The 22,938-nt window shown below is 40.5% G+C and overlaps 2 protein-coding genes and 1 long non-coding RNA gene across 3 annotated transcripts in view; all 3 read left to right on the top strand.

The window, feature by feature from the left end:
* The first annotated feature begins 351 nt into the window (after positions 1 to 351).
* On the top strand, positions 352 to 1,239 carry LOC129358293 (uncharacterized). The gene is made up of 2 exons (XR_008605790.1): positions 352 to 539; positions 913 to 1,239. It is a non-coding gene; the product is annotated as an uncharacterized LOC129358293 (long non-coding RNA).
* Positions 1,240 to 3,980: 2,741 nt separating this feature from the next.
* si:dkey-19e4.5 (UBA_like_SF and PTH2 domain-containing protein) lies at positions 3,981 to 7,258 on the top strand. Its single transcript, XM_055027659.1, has 7 exons — positions 3,981 to 4,169; positions 4,759 to 4,872; positions 4,962 to 5,033; positions 5,146 to 5,220; positions 5,551 to 5,648; positions 6,016 to 6,130; positions 6,332 to 7,258. Exons 2-7 carry the CDS (start codon positions 4,762 to 4,764, stop codon positions 6,416 to 6,418), a joined length of 558 nt encoding a protein of 185 aa, XP_054883634.1. The 5' UTR covers positions 3,981 to 4,169; positions 4,759 to 4,761; the 3' UTR covers positions 6,419 to 7,258.
* A 1,412-nt stretch (positions 7,259 to 8,670) lies between these two features.
* setd5 (SET domain containing 5) overlaps positions 8,671 to 22,938 on the top strand; it is a 35,337-nt gene continuing 21,069 nt past the window's right edge. The window contains 1 exon segment of the mRNA XM_055026217.1: positions 8,671 to 9,071. The gene's annotated coding sequence lies outside the window, so the exon portion shown is untranslated.

Genomic DNA, 22,938 nt, shown 5'->3' with positions numbered 1-22,938 from the left:
CGAAAACACAACAACATTAACAAAACACAACAACATTAACAAAACACAACAACATTAACGAAAACACAACAACATTAACAAAAACACAACAACATTAACAAAAACACAACAACATTAACAAAAACACAACAACATTAACGAAAACACTACAACATTAACGAAAACACAACAACATTAACGAAAACACAACAACATTAACGGAAACACGACAACATTAATGAAAACACGACAACATTAACAAAAACACAACAACATTAACGAAAGCACTACAACATTAACGAAAACACAACGGAAGAGGTAGGTCCCAGTGGGAGACCTAAGAAGTCGCTGATTGGACAACAGGTCGTTTTACTTTTGAACCGGAAGTTATGCTGGAGTGCTTCGTTTGATTGAAAACCTAAGGAAGCGGGAATACAGTCACTTCGCCATGTATTGCCCGAACTGTGGAAAGGAGGTGGTTGAGCCGTCACCAAATTTTTGCAGTAATTGTGGCAAGAGGCTTCAAGAAACTTGTATGGAGGATACTCCACAATGTTCAAGTAAGTTAAAAAGTATAAAGGAAGATTCATATTTCTTATGGATGTAGTAACTTGCTAACGCTAGTGGTCTCCAGACCGTGTCCACTGTCATCTAGTTGTTCATTATAAATGCAATTAAAAGTACACAAAGTCGCTATAATACAGCAGAATTGTATTAGCTATATATCGTAAGGTCCGTTACAGCCTTAGGCACTACTTTTTTAGGATAATTGGTGTCGTTCTGGTTCTGCTGCACTGCGATCAGGCTAGCCGCCTTTTTGGAAGCGAACTCGCACTTAATTTATACTTGTGGTAGCTTTACTTTAGTTCGTAATACATATCGTCTGTTTGCATGAATGTGATGTGCGACATTTTTTCTTTGCTTTACTTCTAGCACAACAGACTGTCCCATCCTGCCGTACACCAGCCCTCAGCACCTTCCTTGAATAGAAAAATGAGGAGCGACCAAAGTATTCTCTTGGGAGAAAGGGGTTAAAACAAAAGGTAGAAATGAAAGTTCGGGTAGGTGCTAAATTGGGTTCCCCTGTGTCGGGAGCGATCATTACAGCCAGAGAGACGAATGAGGCGGATCTGACCATTTTCACGTCGCTTCTGATCGATTTCTCGGTAAAACAACTCATATAATCATGTGAAGGTTGTAACATTGAGTTTAATTGGCAGCTGTTGTTTAAAAAATTGTATAATAAATAAATAAACAAGATCTTCTGATGCTGTTTTTTGTTATTTATACGCCAAGAGAATCGCTCTTTTTCCAACGTTTCTCACGTAAGCCTGGCAGAAATAAGTCAGGCACCAAACACAGTTTTCCCAACACGTAGTGTGTATGTAAAGATTTTTGAGAATTTGGAAACAGTTGTTCTTTATTCCCCAAGGTTCGGTAAGGGTAGGAAAGAATGGAGGAAATTATAATCTGGTCCCCCTCCATAATATGGGAACAACTTAATTTACCAGCAAGATTTTTTTTCTCTGTTTATTCCTCTCATCATCAACAATAAATCCTGTGATTTTGGTAGAATTTGCTCCTTGTTTGCCAGAGTTATGAGGGGAAAGCCATATATTTTAGGTGACTAAAATAATCTGTTCCCTTCAAAACATGGGGACTATTTACCAACAAGTCTTCAACTGTGCTTATTCATCTCTTCATCAACAACAAATTATTTGAAAACATTTCCTCTTTATTTGCCAGAGATATGAGGGGGAACCATATATTTTAGCCACCTGAAATAATGTGTCCCTTCCAAAACATGGGAACCAATTAATTTACCAGGAAAATGTTCTCTTCATTTCTCAAAGGTAAGTGGCCTTGGGATTTAAACTATCTTTCCACAGCTGTCTTATATCACATTATCCTTCTCGAAAAACCATCAATGCACCCTGAGATGGCCAAGCCGAATGGCTTCAGTTTTGTCGTAGCCATCTAGATGCTATATGTAATTGGGCCCCGTGGAGGGATACGTGCGTCTTGTAAACCTGCGAGTTCTCAGAGCGATGCCTTGAGGATTCAGCTGCCTCAGCAGTCTCATTACAACATCACGTTTGACACGCAGGTTGTGTTTTAGTTTGAGAACTTGCCACATGGTCCGATAGCCAAATAATTGCCCTGGTCCTCTAAGCTCGGACATAATGACACGTCTCACTTCAGGAAGTGGAGAGTAGTTGCCTCTTCAATGCAGCCCTGCTACTTTCAAATGAGTCTTTACTGAACGCATGCTAACCGACACTTCGTGGTTGGTCTGGAGCATGTCCAGTATCACCTCGTAAGTATGTCCTGACTCAAAATATTTACGAATAACAGTACTAAGGTTTGGATCACTGAGAACATTCTTGTTTTCAGCAATCAAGTTAAAGCCAGAAGAACTTCCGGTTCAAAAGTAAAACGACCTGTCGTCCAATCAGCGACTTCTTAGGTCTCCCACTGGGACCTACCTCTTCCGTTGTGTTTTCCTTAATGTTGTAGTGTTTTTGTTAATGTTGTCGTGTTTTCGTTAATGTTGTTGTGTTTTTGTTAATGTTGTCGTGTTTTCGTTAATGTTGTTGTGTTTTCGTTAATGTTGTCGTGTTTTCGTTAATGTTGTCGTGTTTTCGTTAATGTTGTCGTGTTTTCGTTAATGTTGTCGTGTTTTTGTTAATGTTGTTGTGTTTTTGTTAATGTTGTCGTGTTTTTGTTAATGTTGTCGTGTTTTTGTTAATGTTGTTGTGTTTTTGTTAATGTTGTCGTGTTTCCGTTAATGTTGTCGTGTTTTTGTTAATGTTGTTGTGTTTTTGTTAATGTTGTCGTGTTTTTGTTAATGTTGTCGTGTTTTTGTTAATGTTGTTGTGTTTTTGTTAATGTTGTCGTGTTTTCGTTAATGTTGTTGTGTTTTTGTTAATGTTGTTGTGTTTTTCTTAATGTTGTTGTGTTTTCGTTAATGTTGTCGTGTTTTTTTAATGTTGTTGTGTTTTTGTTAATGTTGTAGTGTTTTGCACCTCAGGGCCACCGTACAAATGTGTCAAACTCGAGACCCGCGGGCCAAAAGCAGCCCACCATTTCAGTTTTTGTGGCCTTCTGAGGCATGGAGGGCCACACAATAAATACAGGCTCAAGATAACAGTTGTGTGCTTATGTAACCAGTAATAAAGTAAATATTACTTTATCAATAAAATCAAATCAGGGTGTTTTTGGTGTACAAGATCAAATAAATATGAGAAGATGTTATAAATTATTTATTAATAATTATCAGCTGAATTCATAGAGAGCTACATTTCAATAATTTATTAATAAGTAGTTTTATCTCTATATTCTCTCACAACTGGCCCCATGAGGACATTCATGACGTAAATGTGGCCCAAAATGAAATGAGTTTGATACTCTGTCTTGGACTCAATAAGCTCACATTTTAAATGTATAGCACCAACAGTCACTTGTATTATGGCTGCCCAGCTAACAGATCATAGCTTGTGTCACAAGCCTTGTGACACTGTCAGTCGTTTACAGGAGCAGTGTGGAAAATGTGTTTTGATTGACAGGTTGTATTTTTGTCCTCTACAAGGAGCACAAACACAAACATATATAACAGCAGTAACATCACTTGATAATATATACATTTTTACTGTTTAATTATTTAACTGCTTGAAGTATGAAAGAAAACTTTATCTTGTTTCTTGATGATAAGGAAGCACCTCAAATGAGGATTTCAAGGGAAGTGTATAGTCTGCTATAATCTTTCTCATAATTTTGTTTTTGGTGTATTTTACTTATTAGAATAATGCAGGGTAATGAGTCAAATCTAATTTGTCTGCAAGATTAATGCAGACGTGGACATAAAACACTTTCGGTGTTAGGGATAAAAAAAGAGACCAAATCCGAATCTCTTTATGAAAGCATTTCATTTTTATTTACTCAAGTTATCCGTGGAAGCTTCTGACGTCATTATAAGAATATCACTCCATCCGCCAGGGGGCAGCATACCATACGCAGAGACTAAAGGCCTCAAAATGGAAGAATGGAGTGAAATAACACAGAACACGGAGAGAGCGTCATCGAAAGCGATTTTATAAATAACTTCATTTTTATGTGTGTTGTGTAAAATTAAATCTGCGGGGAAACTTAATCAGCGCTGCTGTTCCTGTAGAGCAAGCTGTGATAAACAGGTAACAACAGGCCATTAGCTAGGCTACGTTCTGCCTCAGGCTAGTGCTAGCTCTCAAGAAAAAAAAATGCTATTTAGCTACTTGTTAGGAAAACGCGTTGTAAGAAATATCCCGAGAAGGTATAACCAGAGGCGAGCAAACGTTAACATGAAAACTAAAATGTTACTGGCGCTAACTTCAAGTTGTGAGCGAACAGGGGCTAAGTGCGCAAAGCGCTGCAGCTAGCCTAATGTAGCCTACAGGAGCTAGCTTCGTGCTTAACGCTTCCATTCATTGGAAGTGTCCTGAACATCCAGTTCACATTTTAAAAGTCAATTCACAACGCTTTATTAGGGAGACTATATTAACGTTTACTCTTAACAGTTTTTTAACTTGTCTTTAAGACGTCTCGCAGTTGACCGTTAATTATTGATTTCGTCAACTGGCAATTATATTTTAGATGAAACGTTTCATCAGTGATGAACAGAATTGACACTTATTAGCCCTTTCAAGCAGATGTGGGCAATTTTCAGATACCCCTCCACATAGCATAGGGAAGACATTCCAGTCAATTTGCGCAGCTGTTCACACTAGAACTCTGTTTCTGCAGTTAATGATGGAGCCATCAGAGGACACTGGATCACAATGGGCTTCCCAGGAGGTCAACCCTGTGTTCCTGCAGCAGCTCAGAGAGCTGGACATCCCTGAGGAGGCAGCAAAACAGGTGGGCAGTACTGCTGACGTGCGGACTTCGCCGAATAATAGCTACATACAGTTTTTCCTGATCTTTCTTATTCCCCCTCCTCGCTCCAGGCACTACTGCACACTCGGAACGTGTCGGCTGAGGAGGCGGCCATGTACTACTTCAACAAACTGGAGAATGAGGTGCCCATAAGCTAGCCTTAGTCCCCTGCAGGTACACATTGGTACGTTAGACCCAGTAGAGTTTGTCCAAAACCAAATCTGAGTGTGTGTCTGTCTTCGGTCTTACACACAGGAGGAGGGGGACGAGGACCTCTTGTTCAAGATGGTGTTTGTGGTTAACATGGACCTCGGCATGGGTGTTGGAAAGGTAATGGTGAAAAGAAAGCACACCTTCTGCCAGTTAAGCAGGTTTTCGTCAAAAATGGCTGTTTCTGAGTTCTGAAATGGTTTGAGTCTAACATTAAGTCTCCACAGCACAGATTCCAACAGGAAATTTAGTAAATAAAGATGAGGGCAAAAAATGCTCTTTTTATTGAGGATAAAAAGAGCTTTTGTCTGTCGGTGTGTACTTTCAAATGGCATTTTTTCACACAAACATACAGTGCTGAGAGCTGTGCTCAGTATTGATTAAATGTTGTTCCCCGTGGGTGGTTTTGTGTTTGGGAGCTACTGAAGTTGGTGCTGATTGTGTGTGCAGATTGCTGCCCAGGTGGGCCACGCGGCAGTGGGTTTGTACCAGGCTCTACAAGAGAAGAACAGCTGGCGGGAGATGGCCTGGAAGTGGGACCAGAGCGGGTAAGACCCATGCAGATTGTGGCTTATTTAAAACCACGACTTAATAGATTTTGTTCATCCTGCTAATATTTGTTTCATTCTTTTTGTGCATTGAGATAATTAGCTTGTAACTCGTACGAAGTAGGGTTCATATCTTTCTGTAAAAGCTGTCTTTTTTTACGTCAGGATAGCATGAATATGTTTTTGTGATTCTCTACCCGTCATTTCTGTTTCCACGTGCCACCGTGACTTTTGGCTCCCCACGTTGGTTTAGTTTGCAAAAGATGGAAATAACATCAGCAGCAGACTTGTGTTTAAAGTGTTGTTTTATTTAACAATTGCAAAAGTGTTCTTGGTGAAATTCTAAGTGAGTTTGGTGTTCATACAGGGCCAAGAAGGTGGTGCTCCAAGGCACTAACGTGGCCCACCTGCTGGAGCTGCAGGCCCTGGCCCTGAGCCTCAACCTGCCCACCTACCTGGTCCAGGACGCAGGTCTCACCCAGGTAGATCAGCATACGCTATCAGATCATCATACACTTAGCACAAAGTATCTGTCGGACAAGTATACGCTGTCATTACCATCTGATTTGATTTAATCATCAACATAGAATTGTGATGTCTAAAAAAAAAGTCAAAATTTGAATTGTGTAAACATCGCAGCGCGTCTTTCCCTGTACACGTTGGAGTAACAACGGTCTCTGCAGGTGGAGTCCGGCTCCCGCACCGTCCTGGCCATCATGGGAGCAGAAGAGATGGTGAACAACGTCACCGGCAGTCTGAAGCTGCTTTGAGTTCTTTGGAGACAAGTATCTGCAGTGGCACACAACCACCAGGAGGGGGCAGCCTTTCTTAGCAGCAGGAGAACTGCAGTCAAGCATGAGCTAAAAACCTTTAAGAATAATAATAAAAAAAAATGTAAAAACAAAAAAAACAACCCAGAAAACACCTCCTCCCTCAGCTCCATTCCTCTTTCCTTCTCTTTTCCCCTCAGCTGCTTAATCGGACATTCCTGGGAGACCACCTACTAGCAAAAGAATTGATTCCTTTGGTTCATTTTTCTCCCTCAAATGGTAACAGTTCAATACAAAGTAACTGATGGGATGTTCACATGAAGATTTTAATGGTGGTGTTTGTGTACAGCTGAAGTTCCCTGTTAATATCATTTCTGGTGTTATGGTTGTGTACATGTTTTGGTTTTTTTTTTTTCATGGCCATGTGATGTGCCATTTTTATCAAAATAAGAAGTAAATCTTCCATTCTGATTTCCACCTCCCGCTCCAGCTTAACGTTTAAAGAAGCCACAACCTGGCACCAGAGCTTACCCTGCAAACATTTGGACTCGCTCTAAATACTGCTGCCATGAATGGTGTGTTTAGGTTCTTTGGGGGAGGGGAATAAAAAAAAAGTATTTGTGGGGCGTAAAAAATAATTTATGGGTTGCCAGGCCAGTGTTGTTGATTATATTGTCACAATGTACATTGAAACTACAATGTTTGTTCTGTAGTGTTAAAATGCATGAGATACAAAATGTTACAATATGAATGATAAAATTGACATTTGAAGACCGTGGTGTACTATTCATAGCTTTGTTGTGTCAGACAGGTGATCATTAAAACACCTCAACATTACAACCACTCTGGACTTTGTGCTTATTTTACACCCATAGACTACACTGATGAGCCATTGGCATTGCTGGGATGGAAAGATTGTGGGAAGGAAATAACTATGTTGCAGTGCCAGATTTTTTGTTTTTCTTTCCCACCCCTTCCTGCAACAGGCCGGTTGTGTTAGGAGTATTGTTAGTTTTTTTTGTATGAAAAAAAGCAATTACATATACATTCGAGACCTTAAATTAATTAAATTGTTGACTAGAAAGTCTTTGTCCTCCCAGTGTCACCGGTAAACGGCTTTATTTATGTAAAGCATGTTTCAATTTGCACGTTAACGACACCGGTCCGGTTCTTCGCTGTTCAATCTGATCAGATTCTGCAGCCAGGCTCGGTTCAATGCGCTGACGACACGTGACAGTTTCACTGTACAGCCAACGCCTCTGCAACAAATGACGTCGGCATTTTTCAGCGCGTCCAATCCGAAGCTGTCTCCGAGTCTCATGACATGACAAAAATCCAATCGCGTCACCACGACAATTTACATAAGACCGCTGATAAGTTTTGACTGGCGTCGGTTCAATGGTCTGGTTATTGTGTCGCCTTTCTTTCTACAGTGTGCGAGTTTGTAAGATGGAACACTTTAGAGCTCCTTTCTGTCATTTAGAGCCGAAGGACACCATGTTCCTCGGCGAACCTAAGAAAATCCCTCTAAAAATCTCACTGAGCCACTCGTTTCCGTCCTGTTTATTTCTGCAACGGGGTTACAAACGAGAGTCCAAAACAGGAAAGATGGCCACTTTCATCGTCCAGCCACTCAATAAACGCACACAACGCCACATGTAATATACTCCGTTGAACTGACAAACCGGTAGGTGGGGCTGACCTAGTGGGCGAACCCTGCCTCTTGTAGCCCTGAAACTGAGCCCAAGAGACCCCGTATGGCTAACCATTACCATTATGTATCAACGAGAGCGATCCTTCCAAAAGAAATATATCTTATCAACAAAAAGAAGTAATCCCACTATAGAAATGAAGTTAGCTCCATTGGAATGTTATTTTTATAAAGAAAACGTCCCATATCGTGGTAGATATAAATCCTTTGCTGAGCAGAAATCTGCCTTGCGAATCCAGTTACTCATGCTCCTCTCCGTGTGCTTCACCACTCTAATACAAGAGAAAACAAGTTCCTCACTGAAGCCGTACTCGCCCTATTTTACTCCGCAAATGGAAATAAGTAACCGACAGCTTCATTCGCCAATGGCTTCAAGGTATTTCGGGTAAAACAAATGAGCCGCATATTACTGTCGAATCAATGGCAAGAGGCGGGCCATCTGGAAGGGCCGCCCAAACAGCATGCCCCTGCACGGCCGCCTGAGAAGCCCCGTGGCTTGATTGTGTGTCAGTTTCGATGGTGCCTGTGGTGAATGCCGGCGAGGAGGGGGATGGGCGCTTCGGTGAGCGTAAGGACCCGACACAGAATAGGAGCCCCGTATCACATACAGCAGTGCATACCCCATAATAAACAGCAACTGTAAATATACAAGACACTAACATTATTGGAATTGTTCACCGGGGATTTATAAAAGACACCAATGGATGTAGCGCACCCGAACAAGACAGGGGATTTAACTTTCCGACATTTTTTGGGAGATACTGAGAACTTTGTTTCTTACCCTTGAAGAGGGAGCTACTTGTAAGGGCAAAGGATACAGGAGACTCCGAGGCGGATATCCAGGCCTACTGGTCTAATTGGAATTAATGTTGGGATACTCCAAGGACTTCCATAGTACACTATCGTTGCCTTGTTTTTAAGGAATTTGGAATGACTCTTTAGGTAAGCACTTTCAATATGTGATATCTTAATGTACATACAATAGTTTTTAGCAAGATCTGAAACAAATCAACCATGTTTTCTGTGCCATGACTACACGGCTAACCAACTTAGCAAGCAAATAACCTGCGTCCACTGAAGTTTCTTCAAGCAAGTTGCTTGTCTTCGCAGTATGTCGAGCATTTCTCGAGTATTTCTATATTAATGTGGAGTGTTTAGCCAGCTGAAATGGGAAGTAAAATTGATGTTATGCCTTCCAGGGGCGCTTTGGGCTGTGACTGGAATGGTCCTCTCTTGGCTGTTTGATCAGTCCCTCGTGTTGTTTTCTAGTTTGCTTCCATCGTCACAAATTATTCTTTTTGCCAGTTTTTCCAAATACTCGGCGTTTAAATATTTTGAGCAATCGCGGTACGGACGTCACATTCAAATTATACAACTTTTATGCCTTTAGACATTTTTGGTAAAATATGTTTGTGGGTTTTTTTCCAAACCTAAAATCAAAATGAACAGTGTTAGTCGAGCGAATTGTCCGTGTTTGAATTACAGCCAGTAAAACTCAAAATTAGTGCAAACTTATAACCATAATATTGCATTTTTGTCAGTGAGTTTCCTCACTGTTTCCACAAAGGGACGAGGCATTACACCATTACAGAGTCCAAACAGCGTTTGGTTGACAGTGGCTAACCTGTTTGGATCTTTGTAATATTAATGTAAAGCTTTAGGATGTTGGATGTGTATCGTGTTTATTTTGTTTGCTAGTTCACAAACAGGCGACGCAGGTTAAACGTTAAGAAGGCTCCCAAAGTAGCATTTAATGTCCCTGGGTCTTGACAACAGGGTGCTAAATGTTCTTTAGGTGTTCAATATGTCGGAGTTTTAGGAAAGAATCATTGACCCGATCTGCTGTTGGCTCTTTCTCGACGACTCTTAGCCTAGCTGCTAACTGCATCTAGCGCAGCAGCAGGGGCAACAAATGTTGCTAGCCCTTAGCTAACTTGGTGGATGTTCTTCCGCTGCGTGTGCTCTAACGTTCAGTCCTTTCCCAGCACACAGCATGCATCGCAATCCTTATTTTTCTACTTTATCTGTGCAGTGACGGAAGGGGTGTAAGGTTCAATGCGGCCTCGTCGTGGGGTTTCGCTACATGATGTGAATCTGTCTTTGGCAACACAGTCGGTTTCAAAGTCAACTATTTGCCACATTTGTAGTTTTTTACCTAGTTAATTGTCTTTTTAGAACGCATGTGTTTAGCGTTGAGAAGGCCAGAGCTTTTGGTTTATTTGCTCTGCTTCACCTCCCCCACCAACCAGCCAACCCCCCAGCCTGTGTGGCGGTTAGGAGAGCTGGGTGATATTATAGTGGAGAGATCCGTATTCCATTATCAAGCCTCCATATTTGTTGTTTCAGAGTGAGGAAATATTGCAGGGCTGCTGCTTCTGGGTCCAAAGCCAGCCACGGGATGTTTTAACTCGAGCTTTGTTGAAGAAGTGTGCAAACACGTTCTTAATTATACATTTTATCCATCTCAGCTAAAAGAAAAACATCCCCTTTTAAAACTCTTCATGACTAGCTGTAGCAGGTATATTAGCAAAACCATCAAAAGTGTTGCTTATGACAACAAATATTTTCATGATACCGACGTTGGACTGTGTATTTAGGTGATATCTAAATATTCTTCACATAATGTGTTGAAATGTTTTTAATGAACGTTCCTAAATGTTGAATGCTTTTGAAAAATGTTGAGCAGTTTACTCCTGCCAGAAAAATGTGAAAGTCATAACGATCAAACCCTTAGATTTTCTGTTGTTGGTGCTTGAAGTTGAAGTTTTTCTGTTTCCAGGCCACAAAGTGGAAGCAGAAAATGTGCATGTATCAAAATTCTTATTTGTGCATTCCATTACCATCAACCTGATACAATTGTTTCATATTTGGAATACAAATCATTGGGAATCATTAGAAAGGAAGTTCCTGTTTGGGCTTTTTGTTCTTTTTCTTTTGGTTGAGGATCTTTTGTGATGTAATGTCCAACCCAGCCGCGGCCTGTGTGCCAGGGCCTCACTGGATTACTAAGCTTGTATTACTCGTCCTCAGTGGTGTACACGTCAAACGTGCCGCTGTTATCGTTTAGTCTGAAACTGGAAGCATGGCTATCTGGCCTCAGTTTAATTTTTGTTTGCTCTGTCATTAACTCAATAGGTCATATTCAGCTTATCGTTGTGAAAACATTTGTGTCGGTGCTTCAGGATCAAAAGACAATGTCAAGTTGAATCATTAAGTCACCCTCATTGCTTCCTTGTGTGGTTGTTTTCCTTCCATTCGAGATTAAGAATAACATGCAAAGCCTCCCAGAACGGTGTCGTCCTCATTGGCTTTTACTTCATAAGTGGAAAAATGACAACCTTCCCCTGGCAGGGCGTTGAGTTGGGACTTTGCCAAGTATCTGGTTTGATCTTGATGTGTGTTGAGGACCTGATTGGCGTGTCTGGAGCTGAGTTGTCATTGGTTGGAGCTGGCATTCTCTGAATATGTTTCACATCTTTTAATAGACTGGGTAGGCTGAAGCTTTCCAACCTGGCCACTTGGAACCAGCAGTAACATGAGCCTCTCTAACACGCCCCCCCCATCCCCTGTACCTTCTTGTTATCTTGAATAAACATTGTGTTCACTGACGGAGACAAAGGAAATGTACTCTTCTCTGTATTTATTGTGGTTAGTTTGGGCTACAGACAAGCCTCTACAGCTGGATGTCTACTGAAGTCATCCAGCCACAACAGGAAATCTCAGAAAGCTCGTTCTCTCTGAACAGACCTGAGCCTCTCTGCCCATTTAGTCATTTTGTCAGCCTGTACTTGTTTTTATCAACACATTGGACACTTCTTATATGATCAGCAAGCTAATTTGAATGAAGCAAGGCAGAGCAGTGCCTGAGATCTGGATTAGGGCTGATGACATGTGGGTTACATTTAGGTTTTTTGGGGAGTATTTGTAATTCGTAGAAATAGTGTAATTATTCACAATAAATAGAAGTCAGAGCAGTGTCCTAATAAGGTTGGGCAAGAAGTGTGTGTGTGTGTGTGTGTGTGTGGGTGTGTGTGTGTGTGTGTCGGGACGGACCTGTGTACAAGATGTACACCCTTCTGTGGGCCTCTGAAAGTTTGGAGATTGATGGAATGTGCAAACATTCAAAGTTAGTAGGAACACATTTCTTCTTAGGAAGGAAGTCCTGTGTGCCCAACGTCTTCGCATGAGCAAAGCAAGAATTACAGCATTTTTTTCATTTATTTTTTTTAAAGACCTGTTCATCATTTCAGCTGTGTTCTGACAGCAGGAACCATTTCCAGAAAATGGTGCGTTCAATTGTGCTTCCCCCTCGAAGACCACGGAGCTGGCTCTTTGTTTTCCATGTTATGACTGTCAGGTTGTCGATCTAGAGCTGGTTCTCTGACAGAGAGAGCGTTGCTCCTCCTCCATAGCTGCAGCTGACACAAGTGTTGCTGCTTCTGACTAAAGAAACAAATTGTGCACTAAACCCACAGTCTGTGGCCTTCTACAGCCTATCACTCAGCGAATCCCTTGTTCTACTGTAGGAATACTTGTGTGTTGTTTGCTTTAAAACTCAGCCATTTGAGAGCGCTAGACCCCCCAGTGGCCCGGAAACCCAGGAGATTGTACAGCCAATGCAGAGATCTCAGGTTCCTCACAGTCTATCTAAAACCACCAAAGTTTCCTCAAGTTTCCAACAGATTTCAGATAAATTGTGTCCATCTCATGGTCACATTTATGTCTGGGATTTTCATCACAAAACTCAAAAGCAGACCAGTATTTGAAGCCATAGACTTGCTGTATGGCTTCAAATACTGTATGGCTTCATATTGGTGATCATCACCATGATCACCAATATGATCATGGTGATGATGATCATATTGGCTGTGATTGACCCACATCTTCCCAGCTACTTTTGATTTTTCTGTTATGACAATGTTCCTGTCACTTTCTGTTAGCTTTAGCACCGTGGACACTATTTTATGTGTCAGATAAGGTTGTCCAACTGAGTGGACATATTCTTGGTCCACACAGGGTGGGTGAGTGGTTTGTGCTTGAAATAGAATAACTTCATAAATGTTGCTTTGCGAATGCTCATTTTGGGGGGCAATGTTATACTAAATTGACCTTTTGAGCTTCAGGTTATGTAAAATTTTTATTACCTCATCAAAAACATACTTGGTGTGTTGTCTTGATTCTTTCATGCATGTTTGAGAAACATTTTAATGGCAACCATTGAGCCGTGCAGACTGCCTGGGTGGACCTTCGAGGTGCAGCTTCTCCTCTGAGCTGCAGTTTCTAAGCTTCAGAGCCTCATCCTCACAGAGCCGCTCCTTAAGATTAGCCAGCAGCAATTAGCAAACACATCCTCTGAACTCATTACAGAAACTACTTCTCAGTCCAGCGGTGGTAAACACTTTGTTAAAGGGTGGAGCAGCCATGTTGTGATGTCTTCCTGATGGAGTTTCTTAAAGAGATGGAGGCCCAATTTCAGGGAGCTAAATATTGGAGTCCAATGTCTGCTAAGTCTTTTAACTTAACATATATCACATTTTTATAACAAGTGAAGAGAGAGAGCATCGCCACATGAAGATGTGAAGGACAGCACTTAGATCCTCCTCTCGGCTCTGATTGGTTATTCTCGGTAGCGCTGCCTTCTCGTCTGCCTCTGGGAGAAGGCAGAGGAGCTCATTTTTTCCACATCATCCGTCTCATTCCATACTGACATAATAACAGATTCAACAAATACATGAGTAAAAAAATATCTTTTTGTCAAAGTTGCATACTTGCAGCTTTAAGCAGAGTTGTATGGAAGAGATGAAGCCCAGGAAACCAAACGAGTAGAGACAAGAGAGAGCAGCGAGAATGATAAGATGAAAAGAAACAACAAAGCTCCTAAATAACCGTCCTCTCCTCCCCTCACCTGCCTGTCCTCCTCTTTACCAAAGTGTATAAATTCCCCTAATGTGAAGAAGCATATCGGGGGGAAATTCCCAGTTTCAGGCTGTTTATGTTTCAGGCTGGGCTTCAAGTTATTTCTCAACTCTTGACATTTGTGGAATAGAAGTAACTTTAATAAAGTAACTGGCAACATGTACTATCAATAATATAAATTTTTGTGAAGCGACATTACATCCGGTGATGATTTTAAAGTATGAATAAACACTGTTGCATACACTAGTTTCTTTTGACAAAGGCTGGGACACAAGCTAGTATTTGCAGTGATTAGCAAATACTAGCAGTTTTGGGGGGCTTAAGAATACTTATTTAAATTTATTATGAGAGCAATTAATCAAAGTCCTTATTATAAAACATTTGGGACAGTTAGTGATAAACATAAATGCCCACCCATAGATTCAATCTACATATTCAGATTCATGCCTGATGTCTCCCATTAGCATCATACCTACATTTACAATAATTACAATAATTAATTTAATGTCTAACAGCAAGACCACATTTTTGTTTTACAACTGGATATAAATTGAAGCAGTAATGATTAAGAGTGAGAACTATAATCTACAATCCAACATCTAGGAAGGTATTGTTTTTTTATCTTTAGTAGTAGTAATTATTGCAACGGTGTCTTCACGGGTCTGCCTAAAAAAACAAGGTCTGTCCTAAATCAGTTCTAAAGTCCTTCTACTGGCTCCCTGTTGGAGTGAAAGGACTTAGAAGAAACTAAATGTTCTTGTCAAATTTACTGTCTTTGCACCAAAATAAATGAAAGACTTATATCAGCATTCCAGATCTTCCAGTCTACTCTGCATCCCCAGAACCAGAACCCAACATGGAGCAGAAGCATTCAGTTTTTACGCTCTGCTGACTTGGAACAAACATTTAGCAAACTGCAAAATGACCGAAACACAGAGTTCCTCTAAAGTGGATGTACTATGCTTTTAAATCCTTCCTTTTAACATTTAAATCATTCAGTAGAGGCATAAGTAAAGTGGAACTGCAACGTGTCAGTCTGAATTCCTCTTGGTTTGAGACTGCCCTTCATTTTTTACCTCTGTTCTGATGTGCTGACCAGAGGTACATCAAAACAGAGGCAAAAAAAAGTTTCTCTTTAAATGAAATTTGGGCACTTTATGGCCCACCCTTCAAACTCCCGTTTCACCACTTTTTGTACTTTCATAGCAGTTTGATAACTTTTTATTTCCAAATTTACTTAAAGATGTCAAACTATAAAAGACTCGTCCATCCAACCTCACTCACTTGGAGTTAGAAAACGCTACCGCAGTAAACAAGCATGCTGATACACATAGTTGGCGAGTTAACTAACCCTAGCACCAAGAACATCAATGAATGCATTTGGATCATGTTCCCTAAGACAAAAAACGTTTATGTAATAACACTCAGTGCAACAAAAAGCTAGCACACAAAGCTAACATACTGCTGCTTCTAGCTAAAACATCGTCCCAGCTATCACATTGACAGAATAAATTCATGTCTAAAATAAAGTTTATAAATACTGATGTTATTGTAGCATTTTTTTTTTCAGCTTCTGCTTTGCTGTGTCTGTCATTTCCATCGAGAAAAGGAACCGTTGTCAATGAGATATAGGCTAAGTTTACACAAGATGAGTGGCAACTGCTGGTATTTCCAGATGTTGATTGGGGAAAAGGTCCACATGTAAACGAGACTGCCAAAACACCTTTAATCCGTTGTGGTTCCAATGCCAGGCCACTGTACGGCGCTGCGATTTTTAGCATATTGTTGAAATTACAATGTGGTTTGGACCCTTGGCTTCCATCTCATTTAGAACTAACCCTTCTCTGCCTCCCATGAACCAAGTGCCTGTGTAACACAGAGATAGTCCTTATCAAGAGTTGTTCAGTTGAGCAGGTTAAGTTGTTCATACAATGCATTGCTATCCGCTGTTGTTTTTGTTGTTAGTTCCTGAAAGGTTTCACTCCTGACACCTGCTTTCAAAAAGTCAAAAACGTTACGGTTTTTACACGGCGCCGTGTAAACGGGGCAAAAATCTATCGGTGAATCCCTCTTGATCCTGGCGGAGTTTGATGAATCAGTCGTCCTTGAAGTGCTTCACACACAAAAAAGAGGATTTTCTCCACTGATGTGGGAACATTGTTGGATAAATAAAGTTTTATAGTGTGGATTAATACACCAACCAAACAAACATTTTCAAACAGCTTCTGCATCTTTGAACTTGGACTCCAAAATTGCTGCGAGAAATTAAAATGGCGGATTTGTGAAATTACTTAGCTGGAAGTCCATGACTTTCTGCATAAATACTGATGTTATTGTTAAAAAGAAATGCAATAATTAATAGAGAAAATGGCTCAAACTGAAAATAAGGATGCTTATTCTGCACAAGTAGACACTAAATTCAACTTTCCTGCCTCTTGGAGACGCTACACTAAATGCATTTAAGTATTAAATAGGTTTTATGTGATAAATCCCCTTCAAATCAAGATTTAAAACCCATTAGTTTAGATCTGCCTTTGATTGATGACTGGAACACCATAAACTGTGGTCTGGATTTTAACTTGTCATTATTTTACCTCACTTTAATTGCTGCAATTTAGTGTTTTATTTGTTTGTTTGTTTTTTGCCTGTTTGTTTTAGTTTCCTTTTAATCACGTAAATTGCTCAGAATTGTTTTGTCGCTGAAAATGTGCTCAATAATAAATTAATCTCGCCTTCAAATTAAGGCTGTATAATTACATCAATTCTACGATATTTATCGATTTTTATCGATATTTTTTTCTTCTTTTTTTCCACACACATAAGGTATTGTTTTTTCATCCACAAGTATCGATACGTTGAACTATAGGGATCCATAGTCTTACACCGTCTTTTCAACATGTCTGGCTTGTGATGGCGTGAAGTAGTGGAACGAACGGAGTAGTGACAAAAGCAGTGAGATTGCAAAATTGATGCAAAATTTGGATATCGGAGTGACGAGTGCCATCACTTTGTAATTTGTTTTTAGTTTCGTGGTTTCTGTTCTGCATATAAAGGATTACCTGAAGAATGAACATGCAGCATGCAGTGGCGCTCTGTTTTGAGCTGGAAAACGAAGAGCGGAAAGCCGCAGTCTGGGCCCAGTGAGGATTGTCATAAGGATGATGGCTGATCGATCACTCTTATTAGCAACTGACAAAGAGTATCAGCGGCTGAGAGCATGATGAGATCCTGGCCGTCTGAGAGGCAGCTACTCAGAGATCCGAGCAGGGGAACGACGGCGCTGCGCAGCTGCAAGGAGTCGATCACGATGGGGTGAGGCAGAGCCGCTCCCCCAGCAGCTGGTAGTAAACAGCTTACAGCCACAACTAACTCCGGGAGCCAAGGTAGAATAGCCTCTTCCATATAGTCCAAAAGGCTTTTTTTAGTCCAAAATGCAGCCACAGTATGTCCAAAAGAAAAACATGAGTGCAATCATTTGCATATCGAGACAAGAGGCTGATAATCTCCTCACTCAGCTCCTGGATCACTGTTGAAACTTTGAGTTTTATCTCAAATCCACATGAATTAAATAACAGAAACAAATTTTGTCACTGGATCTTTGACTCATTTTGTCAAGCTGTGGACTGTTAGACTCTGTCCAACATTTTGTCAGGCATTTTGTAGTTGGCGCTTTTAATCAGTTTTCAGGTAATTAAATCCAAGTCTATGGAACACAAAATGTCACTAAAATCTCTCTGTCCTTCTAAAATCTTTCAGAAAATCATAAAAGTGCCTCGTATTGTATTGAATTGTACTGTTTGCCAAATATTGTGATGCACATCGTATCATGACCAGAATATCGAATTGTATCCTGAGATTATTGCGTCGCTACACCCCTACTTCAAACAACAAATTTCAATATCTGCCCCTGCGTCTCAGCTTGTGGAAACACCACAGTATGAAAGCTGGTGTGCAGCTTGAACACGACAAATGTTTGATTCAGAAGGCAAATAAAACAGTACAATATGCATTTGAGGTACTCTGAGAACCTGGAGTTCTCTGAGTATGTCCATCTCCCTCCTATGAAAATGATAAAGTGGAAAAGTCATTAAAACTTTTGCCTCAAGCTGAAGTCCAGATCTCATTCTGTACCAGCATTACAGATAGCAGTGAACAGTTTTTTTCCCCTTCAATCTGGTTATGTTTTTCTTTACTTGAACCCTGAACCATCCAAAAATCACTACAAGTGGACTGACACAGAGCCATCCTCCTCCTAAGTTGTGTGAGTAAATGGTGACTGTAAATGTGACTGTTTGACCATCATACTTGGAAAAGTGTAGGTGTTAAAACACTTTCACCTTTCCTGCAGTTTTCCAGCCTGGTTCCTTTGAATTGATAATAAAGCTGTAATACCTGTGTCGCTGAACGCACAGTGAGACTGATGTAAGGACATATAATATATCTATGTGAACAAACTTTGGGTGTTTGAATATCACACACACCTGCTCGATAAGTGCTCTGGCTCTCGTTGGACTCTTCTTAAAAAGCCCCAGTTTGACTCTTCAGTTTTATTAAATTTGAGATATTTCTCATTTACCTTCTCGTTCCAAAATTTGAGAAAGTCAAATTTGTGAGCTGCGAGCCTAGAATCAAATGACACTTTTGAAAAATTTCAGCCAGGTTTCAGATTGAGACACAGTACAGAGACCACCTTGTTGAAAATACATAACGACACCATGTCTGTTGACGGTAAGCGTTCTGTCATTCTGGTTCTTTTGGACCTTACAGCGGCCTTTGACATGGTGGACCATTCTGTCCTCCCGTCTCGTTTGAAACATTTTGTTTGTATTCGTGGCACTGCACTTACTATCTGACAGATAAATTTGTTGTGGAGTGCCACTCCCTTTATATTCTGCCATTAGTTGAACTTATGTCTGGGCACAAAGTGTCCTGCCACTGTTACTCAGATGACTTACAAATTAATTTGTCTCTTCAGCCAGGAAGAACTAATGTGGTCTTATCTTTTGTAGACTAGGTAATAGCTGTTGATCACTGGCTGAGTAAAAACTTTTTTATACTTTTTTATACTCACCAAATGAAATACTGAATGAAATATTGGATGTATTTCATTTGGTGACAATTCCTACTAGTTCAGTAAATAAGTCATAAACCTTATCAGGAGTTTAAATTTAATAAACAATTTGACTCTGGAGTCAAATCCAGCTTTTTTCATCTGCATCTACTGACCAAAGTTAAATCTTTTTTTAAATTGGACTGACTTCTAGAAGACCATTCATTGTGTTTGTTAGTTCTAGATTTGTTTTAGTGGACTTTATATTTGTGTCTATATTTGACTGAATTGTGTTTAATGTACTTGAGGAATTAAAGAACATGATCCTCACAGTGCTGCCTGCTTTGTCCAGGTGACAGTGGGCCGGTTTATCTAGGAGTATGATGGCATCTTCACGTCCAACTCCACTGAAACGAGGAGACTGCAGGACCTTTGTGATGTGTGATGTCAGGGCAACACGTCTATAGTCGTTGACTACTGAATAGTGTGTTTTCTTTGGTACCAGAACCAGGCAGGATGTCCTCCACAACAATGAAACTTTCCATCGGGTCAAGATAAAGATGTAGAGATGTTTTAGAATCCCACAGAGATGAAATTTCTCTTTAGGACTGACACCATCTGGACCTGCAGCCTTGTTCCGGTTCTGTCTCTCCAGATGCCTCTTCACTTAACTTCTAGAGACAGAAAGGTGGGAGGGGGAGGCCCAGGGAGCAGCAGAACCTCCTGATCTGATTGAAGGCAAACTTGTTGAAGTGGATGAATCCATGACTGAGGTAGAAGATAAAACATCTGCGGTTTAACAACTTCAAAACGTTCTCCATAGCAAAGTATGAAAAATCAGTCAAACTGCACAGCATCCAAAGCAGGAAGGTTCAGTTGTCCTAAAATAAAGCAATTTTCCCCCAGAAAGGCAAGAATTAAAGATTGAAAAAGAAAAGGATCTTAAATGAAAGTACAAAGCCACTCCAGTTCAAGTCAATGTTGTCATTATGTTCAAGCTGCCATGTTTAATGTGATACCTGTTTGAAATTTGGGTGACCTTAACTTTAGTGCTGCTGCACCAGAGCTTAGAGTCCGTCTGGAGGGGTCATGACAGAACATTTGACCTTTCAGCGACTCAAAATGGCTGCCAGGCTTCCGTGTTATTTAAGCCTCAGTGAGTAACACCTTTCAGTATTGCACTGGCATATGCAACATGTGTTGTAATGTAGCTGTTGCCAATGTGTTGAGACTGTCAGGAGAGGAACTTTAGACCTTCAAGCTTAAATTAGAACCTGAAAGACATGAAATACCTGCCGTTATATTAACATTGGTTCTTTCTGTCTCACAAGAAACTTAGATATTGCTTTAATAATATCGTCTTAAGCGCTGCTGGCAGCATGGACGCATCCTTAATGTCGACGAATGCGTTGCTTGGCAAGGTTTTCGCTGACTGTATGAAGACAGGCCTGGATTTAGACCTTGCAGCCATTCTCTAACTACTTCCAGAAATCAGAATATCCATCCAGACGGGAGCTACGATGAGGCATGCCATAGACATCGGTGCTTGAAACGAGGACGAGGTTGGTTAGCAGCCAGCTGGACTGCTGCTGGTTGAGTTGGGCAGCTGGAGCGGGGATCAGAATAGAAAGTGAAAGTTGTGGCAGTTTTGACTTTAGTCTTTGGACACTGACGTGTTCTGGCCGTGAGATGAATATTTAATTGTCGATTAAATAATTGCTCATTTCCTCCTCCTTCCATATTCACAGTTTGTGACATTCCTTGGTCACCTGTTAACTTCATGATTACCTGAAAGTGTCTAATCAGTTGGTAAATTATTTACGATTTCAACATACACCTGAAAACGAAGGACAGACAGGAGTCAGAATCTTAGCTTTTACCTGCAGGGAGAGCACAGCTGAAACTCAGTTCCAGATTCTCGGCCTGTGCTCTGAGCTTCAGCTGGGCCCCCTACCTGCTTTTCTTAATATTAGGAACGGGTGTGCAGTCCGAAAGGGGAGAAGAGCAAAGCACAGCTGCACACTCAAATGCACAGAACTTAATTGTACAACTTTCAAAACATATTTCATACGATAAGAATATCAGTTTGCAGTTCCTCTGGATAAGGAGTTCTGGAACACCTGTTCATGGTACCCTCCTTTTTACTCCTCAGCAGGCCTCTTCTCACAGCTTCCTGTTCTCTGCAAACAGTTCCGTAACACTTAAAGCACACTAAATACAAAGGTAAATAAATGGATGGTAATATAAGATAAAGATAAAACAAATAAATGATGGTAAACTATAAAAATTCTTCCAACATTTGCCGTTAATAAAAGAAATTACATATTTACTGGATGAGTCTCCAAGTGTTGCTTTCGTTAAGTCCTTCATATTTAAAATGAGGAATTTTAAATATGAAGGACCGATCAGATGCCAGTTAAAGGGGTCTAGTATGTAAAAGGGACTTTACTGAGCTTTAACATTGTTGTTGTTGTTCCCTCACTAGAACACATCTGGAGTGTTGCTCGGATTCCTTCATGCGTGTTTGAGAAATCCTTGAATCTCCCGTGGCAACCATTCAGGGACGTCTAGCTTTTCTTTTTTTTCCCCCAAGATGCATCACCATTTCTACTTTCTAACCACCTTTCCTTTCTTGTTTACCTCGAGCATTGTCTTGGACGGTTATTGGTCAGAAGAGAAGGAGAGACGGTCGATTCTAAAAACGTTCTGTTGCTACGAAACAGGAGCGAGAGAAGCTGCTGTACAACAGGAGCGTCTTAGTAAACACATTTAGTCAGTGGTTAGGTTAGTATGAAGGACAGAGGCTGGTTTCCATTGGCTTTGTGAATCTACTTGAACACATCGGCTAGGGATTTGATTTAAATCTAGATCTGAAGCACGTTTTGATGAATTAGAGTTGTTTGTTTTTTGTTCTTGGCAGATGTACACGATGCCACTCTGTGATGCAATCAAAAATCTTCCTACACCAAATCTTCAAACCATTGATCATACTCTCATCTCCTTTTATGTCATTTTATGTTTTTTCTGGGGTTCATATGTAACTTCTAGCTCACACTCTAAAGTCGCTAGAGGCGATCAATGACCAAACTGCCCCTAATGCGACCTGCTTTGAAATGTCATTTCAAATCACGTAGCTTTTATTCAACCTCAGAATCAGACCATCTTTGTTGTTCCTTTTTTTTTAAATTTATGCTGTTTATTTATGTGTTAGTCCATTAATGGTCATAATGTGTGTTTACATTGTTTCCTCCTTCAGTGCGGTTTGTGTTGCTTTGGACACAGCAGAGTTCGTTTGAGCATGCAACCTTGATCCAACATGGCTGCCAAGCACATGCTTTCCTGCAGCCACGTGTTGCATTGTGGGATCTAAGCTCGTACACAGTGGTGGTGTGTATTTCTTTCATGAAGCCCTGTCCATCTTTCCAGATATGTTGCTCTACAGAACAAGTGTTTTCAGTAGGAATGTCCCAATACAATTTTTTCTCTTCCGATTCAATACCAATATTGAAGCTTTGACTATTGATCAATATACTAAACCAATATATTGCCACAAATCACACATTCACTTATTACTCACTTTGTTGTGTGGAATGTTAGAAAAGGCTTGATCAAGTGATATTCAAATAAAGATCAATAATCGACGACAGCTGCCACGACTGACAAAGAATGGTGGCAGAAGAACGTCAGACAGAGGAAAAAAATAATGCAGTTCTTACAAAAGAAAGTTTTAACAAGGGAATGTCTTCTTGCAAAGTTTCTGGACATGAAAGAGACAGTAATAATATTAATGTAATTAACAGTCCTGCAGTAAATATCAACTTTGTGAAGGTTATGCTGTTAAAT

The sequence above is a fragment of the Poeciliopsis prolifica genome, unplaced genomic scaffold (genome assembly GCF_027474105.1).
Source record: "Poeciliopsis prolifica strain line A6 unplaced genomic scaffold, Auburn_PproV2 SCAFFOLD003, whole genome shotgun sequence".
Taxonomy (NCBI): domain Eukaryota; kingdom Metazoa; phylum Chordata; class Actinopteri; order Cyprinodontiformes; family Poeciliidae; genus Poeciliopsis; species Poeciliopsis prolifica.
The sequence above is the reverse complement of the archived record's forward strand: the minus strand, read 5'-3'. Positions and strand labels throughout refer to the sequence as shown.

Excerpts from the sequence above, each read along its gene's own strand:
- si:dkey-19e4.5 (XM_055027659.1), top strand. The coding sequence starts at position 4,762 with ATGATGGAGCCATCAGAGGACACTGGATCACAATGGGCTTCCCAGGAG. Across the intron at positions 4,873-4,961 it reads CTGAGGAGGCAGCAAAACAG|GCACTACTGCACACTCGGAA; the intron begins GTGGGCAGTACT and ends TCCTCGCTCCAG. Across the intron at positions 5,649-6,015 it reads TGGAAGTGGGACCAGAGCGG|GGCCAAGAAGGTGGTGCTCC; the intron begins GTAAGACCCATG and ends GTGTTCATACAG.